General features: G+C 35.4%; 1 protein-coding gene across 2 annotated transcripts; it reads right to left on the bottom strand.

The window, feature by feature from the left end:
• Positions 1 to 271: 271 nt before the first annotated feature.
• On the bottom strand, positions 272 to 4,056 carry LOC133308571 (zinc finger BED domain-containing protein DAYSLEEPER). 2 transcript variants are annotated; one of them, XM_061509204.1, is made up of 5 exons: positions 3,887 to 4,056; positions 3,666 to 3,730; positions 3,022 to 3,243; positions 1,840 to 2,711; positions 272 to 1,332 (listed from the first exon to the last, which is right to left on the bottom strand). In XM_061509204.1, exons 2-5 carry the CDS (start codon positions 3,703 to 3,705, stop codon positions 412 to 414), a joined length of 2,055 nt encoding a protein of 684 aa, XP_061365188.1. In that variant the 5' UTR covers positions 3,706 to 3,730; positions 3,887 to 4,056; the 3' UTR covers positions 272 to 411. The 2 variants fall into 2 exon arrangements, with proteins under 2 accessions (XP_061365188.1, XP_061365187.1); XM_061509203.1 differs by having other exon boundaries at positions 3,022 to 3,240.
• Between the last annotated feature and the right edge of the window lie 2,174 nt (positions 4,057 to 6,230).

The raw sequence follows: 6,230 nt of genomic DNA, 5'->3' as shown, positions 1-6,230 counted from the left end.
CATGAGCACTTATGCTTCTTAACCATTTTACAATTAACATACTAACTATTTCATATAACAAACAAAAGAAACTCTTAACTAGTTCTATTCTGTTACAACTAACAAGTGATTATGACCATTACAAAAATGCATTTTTGTGGTGTGCACACAAATCACTCGCAGAGAAAGGGGTGATGGTCAAGGAGCATATTGATTTTTCTCTGGGTTAGTAATTTCCAGAATTAGGAACTGTACAACATAATACATTATATTAATATAATACATACAACAATAAAGTTTTCAAAGAACAAAACACCCTTTACCTTTTTCTAATCTGAAGATAAGCGAAAATGAGCACAAGTCAAGATATAATCTAAAAGTGACAGTAATGATGCTTGTTAATTTGGTTATATGTGCCACCATCTTCTATCATTATTTTTGCTTCTTGTCAGAACTTGCAGGGCTATTATCTGTTGCAGCAGCAGCTGCTGCTGCCAGTTCCATCAACCTCTCATAATCTATCTCAGTCGACTTAAACTTAAACTTGATGCCAACCTGAATCCATGACTTTATACAAAGAATGGGTTGTGTACTATCATATGGCATACAGAATCTTTGCTTGTCAATTTCATCACCCTTGCCACAGAAAAGCTCTTCAGGCACAACTGAAGTTGCCTGCACAGCAAGGAAGTCTCTAGCCATCACAGATAGCCGAGGGTAGCGCGTGCAGTTGACCTTCCACCACTCTAGAACATCTGTTGGTATTGGAGCTGGAGCCTCTGACAGGTACTGTGTAAGCTCATCAGTGGCAGAACTCATGCTTGTCCTTCTTTTCTTGCGAGCTATTTCCTCTGCAAAGGAAACACTACCTCCATCTTCAATTTCTTGTGCATTGTATCCAGAACTCATGGATGGGAAATGGCTGGTAGAATAATTTCTCATAAAATGAGTTCTTGCTTCGTCCAGAAAATTTTCTGAGTTTAAACTATCAGGGATCAGCTCTCCTTTTATTCGAGGGTCTAGAATTGCTGTCATATATGTAAATATGTTGCAAACCTGATTAATATAATTTCTGGCGTTTTTAGCCATTTCATCTGCAGCACTTTTTAGCCATTCTGGGCTGTGACGTGATTCTCTGCAGGTAGCAATTGTTTCTGAGATGTGATCCACGAAGAAAAGGACAAGCCCAACTGTTGGCACCTTACTTGTGCATATGTTGTTTGTGGTTTTGTAAAATGGTTCAAGATATTGATGCATGATGTTAACCACACTTTTGTCAGAAGAGCCCAGCAGCATCCTATTGCCTAGCATATCCTCATATTTACGAATTACAGCATCCATTGATTTACCAGCCTGCATCATAAAAATATATACATTGTTTTACACTAATTCATTGTTTCTAATTTTGAAAGCATGCATGATGCATCACAAGATATGTTAATATACTCTAATGTTTCAATTCACAAGTGTGCCGTAAACATGCTACATTACTGTAGTACATAACAAATTGCCATCATTATGCTACCATATTTACTACATCACAACATATACATGAACTGTGATTATAAGGAGAAAAATCAGAACTCCAACCATTTTTGTAAATTGAAACCAAGTGCTCCAATCAGATCAACATCAACACACAGGCCGAATTCATCAGCAAGGTTATAAAAATTCTTACAGTTCTTCGACAAGGGCAAATATGAAAAACTTCAGGCAAGAGAAGTCATTCCAAATCCAAGTTTTGCCTTGTAATAAATTGGTACTGCAACTCTAAAAGTAATTTTGAAAAATCTCCATGGTAATTTTTTGGATGATTCTTATGCTCAATAATTGAAGCAGTTGTAAGGTACAATGAGATACCTTGCGAACAAGATCAAGCATCTGGTAGTTTCCACTCCACCTTGCTGAAACATCAAGCGGAAATTTCCAAGTACCTTCTTGATAAGCTGTAGATAATTGAATAAAATCCTCAGAGATCACTGATGAGGCATTTAACTCTATTACGAACTCCCGGATCTTAGAAATTACTTGTTTTGCTGATCTCAATCCATCATTTATAATCATATTCAAAGTTCGAGCAGCACAGGGAATATAACAGAACGGCCCTATTTTCTGACCATCCAAGTCATGTTTCAAAGTATCGCAGGCATGCATTGCACTTGGACTATTATCATGAGTACAGGACAGGATTCTGTTGTCAATATTGTAAAATTTAAGAACTTTTACGAGGGAACGATAGATCTCTGCACCCCCACAAGGATAGGGTATGCGACAGATATCGAGAAGCAACTTCTGAAAGCACCAGTTTTCATCAATCCACTGACATGTTACACTCATATAAAATATCTGCTCAAAGGAAGTCCAGAAATCAAGTGTGATGGAGAACTTGGAAGAAACCTGTTCTAACAATACTCTTACGTCTTCCCTCATGCTTCTGAAAACTTCATCAAGTACAGTTCTATACTTGTCACTTGGCCAAAGTTGTATACATGGATTTAAAAACTTGTAGGAATTTACAAGCCACTTCTCTTCCAGAGTTGAAGGGGGGAGAGAAGCTAAAACAAGCCACCTAATGAGCAACCAATTTAGATGATCATAATCTACCTGGTTTGCTTTTCCTTGAGGCTGAGACTTCTTGACCACAGCAGCGGGCGGGGCTGCTGAATTGCTGACAGCATCCCCTGACTTATCATAACCCGGATGGCGATTAGCAAGATGCCTTCCCAAATTTCCTTCATGAATAAAGGAACTTCAGTTGATGTCCAAGCAAACACAATTGCTAGGGGGAAAAAAAACTTTACAACCAAGTATGCTACAATTTAAAATCCATCTAGTTTCAAATATAACTGAAGTTTGATGAAATGCAAAAACCCTGAGATCTTCAAATAACAAAGTTTCACAAGCATTTCTGAGGTTTCATAGCAGCAATGTGCTAGGGTGTATTATGATAAACCTAAGTGATGAAAAGATACATATGCCGTATTGGATAAGAAAGGCATAAAAGGTAATAATCAGTAACAAAATGTTGTGGGGGAAAGTTACCTGTGGCGGTTGCAATAGAATAGCTCTGTCCACAAAACTTGCATCTCCGAGTCTTCCCATCAGCAGCTGTCTCAAAAAACTTCAAATAAACTGAAGTCATTGTTTTCTTTCTTGGCTTCAGTGAAGTGACAGGAATTGGCTTATCAGAACAACCAAGGCCAATATTTACTGGATCCATGTTTGAAATGAGTGCCACATCCATCATGGATTTATTGTCGTCTACTCAAAGGAGTCAAAAGAAAGAAATTAAAAGAGTCATAAAAAATATACCGCTTCAAGTTTTGAGAAAGACAAACCATAAGGAAAAAAAAGAAGTCAATTTTATGGAACAATTAAAATGCTGAAAACCAGTTTCATTTCTTTGATTACATATACTGTCATGCTGTATCAGTCTGGGAACTACAGTTCAAAGTCTTCATTTGATTGATTTGTTCACTAATATATTCAACACGTGTAAGTAAGTAACTTCATTAACCATAAACACCACTTAACAAATAACAACAACTTCAACTAAAATTAACTTTCCCTTTTTCTTTTTTTCTTTTTTTGGGAACTTTGAGTACACATATGGCATTGAAAAATGGAAAAAGAATCTAAAATTATACAACATCAGTTGTTTATGTTTCCAGGTAGGTGTAGTTTACCTTTGTAAGTTCTGTAGTGATTATTAACACCCCACTCCATGTTATTATCACCCACCGTCACCTGTCTGATCACAGTCACCACAATTCATAAAGAAAGAAAAATAAAATAAAATAAAAATAATGAACACAACAACACAAGCATATGAAAGTATTGGTAATTGAACAACAAAATAACAACAAGTAAAGACAGCATCAAAATGGAAATAGGGAAATGGGTATACCGGTGAGGAAGAGTTCATGAAAAAAGGAAGACTCAAAATTCAATTTTGGCGGAGAATTGTGATCGGCGTGGAGTGGATCTGAGCCGAGAGAGTAAGAAGCAAGAGAGAGCCGCGTCGCTGCAGATCTTAACTCTCTCTGTCTTTCTCTTTCTTTTGCTGTTAACGCTATTTGGACGGCTTCGCTCAAACCATTCTCAACACTCAAAAGCGAAGCGACTATAATGCAAACATAAAGAGTCGACCCACTTGGCTCATACACAACTTGAGTTGAGTTGAGTTGAGTTGATCTTTTAGCCATTCATGTAATGTAACTAACTTACTTCACAGTCACACTAGCCAGCTTTCTCCTAAGCCCAACCTCACTTAAGTTAGTCGGCTTCGTTTTTTTTAGTTTTGGGCCATTTGCTTTCTTGCTTCCTTCCTCGTTGGCCCAGAGTATAGCCCACAGATAATATTTTGCAAAAGATTGAATAGTATGCTATCATGTGGAACTATCAAGGTTATTAAACTTGTATTGGTGGTGGTTAACTCGGTTGAGCTATTGAGTTTCTAATTCAAGCTCATGAGTTGAATCGTTTGAGTAATATATATATATAAAAGTGTCTAATATTCAAAAAAGTATAATAAGCATATATAGTTGTGAGTTAGTGATTAATATTACATGTATTATTCTTTAGGAGGTGTTTGGTACGCAATTTTTTTATGAAATCTTGGAAAAACATGGTAAGGGAACAAAGAATACAACGTTTGGTTGCTCGATTCTCAAAATTTCTCAGAGCAAATATGTCTCCGACAAAATGGTTTTGTGTGATAACTTTCGTATGGTCTGTCAAATTAGAGATTCGTAAAATAGGTGGAATTGTTGACTACCTGGGAAAGTCAAAATTAAAGCACAAAAATGTGGATTAAATTGACCTTCAATTTGTAGGATCTGTAGATATGATTTAGGATAAGGTGGGTTATTTTGATAAAATAACCTCATATTCCAACTAATATTTCATAACAATTAAACACAAATTCAGTAAAATTAACCATATTTTTTCGAGAAAATATGAGTCTACCAAACAACTTTTTAGTAACATTCCAGTAAAATATATTTTCAATTATATTCCGGTAATAATTATTTTCGGAATAAATTTTTTTTTCTCCTGTCCCAAACGCCTTTTTAGTGTACAGGTTTGAATCTCACATATAAAATTGTTGAAATTGATTCAATATAATTTAGGGCCTATACATCACAGAGTTAGTAGAGTAGTCCATTCTCCATTGCTTATTGGTCAAACTTTCGGGTAGAGTAGTCCATTCTCCATTCTCCATTCTACATCACAGAGTTAGTAGAGTAGTCCATTCTCCATTGCTTATTGGTCAAACTTTCGGGTAAATATAAGAAAGAGAAGGCGTCAGCAAGTGGGCTTATGAGCCAACAAAACTTCTCCTGGGCCTCTGGCCTGTATCTTTTTTTAAATATCTAATGGGCTATTTTCTGTAGAAAAAAAAGGCCCTTTTAAGAAGTTCGATGATAGTGTATTAAAAAATGGAGTATTATTTCTGGAGTTGTGGCAGAAATAATATTTCAGAAATAATACTTGTGTCACAGATATAAAAATATATTCTCTCTTATTCCATCAAAGGATTCTCTGTCATCTCTCATTGTGTAAAAATATTCTCTCTCATCTCTCATTGTGTCTATGGTAGGGAGTATTATTTCTATGCTCCCATTAAAAAATTACGAAGAAAACATAAAATTGAAAAAAAAACAAAACCCATCGAATCAATGACCAATTGAACATCGAATAAAACCTCTATTATTTTTATTAAATATTGAACATTTGCGAACCACTTTATACGATCTTTTTTTTGACTTGCCAACGTTAAATGCAAAAGCATCAAAATGTAAGATCTATGGAACCTTCTTTACCCTTTCTATTATCAATTCAACCACTTTTTTTTCCTCCTGCATATATCTTCTATTAATTATGAATTCAGAATTTAAACCAATTCTTAGATATTATCTAGCGTGGGCAAGATAAGGAAAATAACGCTAAAGAAAACAGAGAAGGTTATCTTCACTGTTCGAATATATACCAAGTTAATGTTACCAAAAGATCGTTTATACAATCAGAACAAATATAGGTAAACCAAACTATACCATGCCAATTGCACTTTTCTTTGGTATATATCCATGTCAGGTGAACATAAATTATAAGAAACTGAAAAATATAATATAAAAAAAAATAGTTCAAGGCCCAAGTTGTTTTTGGTATCATTTTAATTAAAAGAAGCTTTGCTGAACCAAATTGACAGAGTCAGCTTCGAGAGGTGCTTGAGGTGTTGACCTTTCCTT

Source organism: Gastrolobium bilobum, unplaced genomic scaffold (assembly GCF_033153095.1).
Source record: "Gastrolobium bilobum isolate Gb01-03AN ecotype WA unplaced genomic scaffold, APGP_CSIRO_Gbil_v1 utg18308, whole genome shotgun sequence".
Classification (NCBI taxonomy): Eukaryota; Viridiplantae; Streptophyta; class Magnoliopsida; order Fabales; family Fabaceae; genus Gastrolobium; species Gastrolobium bilobum.
This window is presented reverse-complemented; position numbering and strand designations above follow the sequence as displayed.

Excerpts from the sequence above, each read along its gene's own strand:
- LOC133308571 (XM_061509204.1), bottom strand. The coding sequence starts at position 3,705 with ATGGAGTGGGGTGTTAATAATCACTACAGAACTTACAAAG. Across the intron at positions 3,244-3,665 it reads TCACTACAGAACTTACAAAG|TAGACGACAATAAATCCATG; the intron begins GTAAACTACACC and ends GACTCCTTTGAG. Across the intron at positions 2,712-3,021 it reads TTCTATTGCAACCGCCACAG|GAAATTTGGGAAGGCATCTT; the intron begins GTAACTTTCCCC and ends TTATTCATGAAG.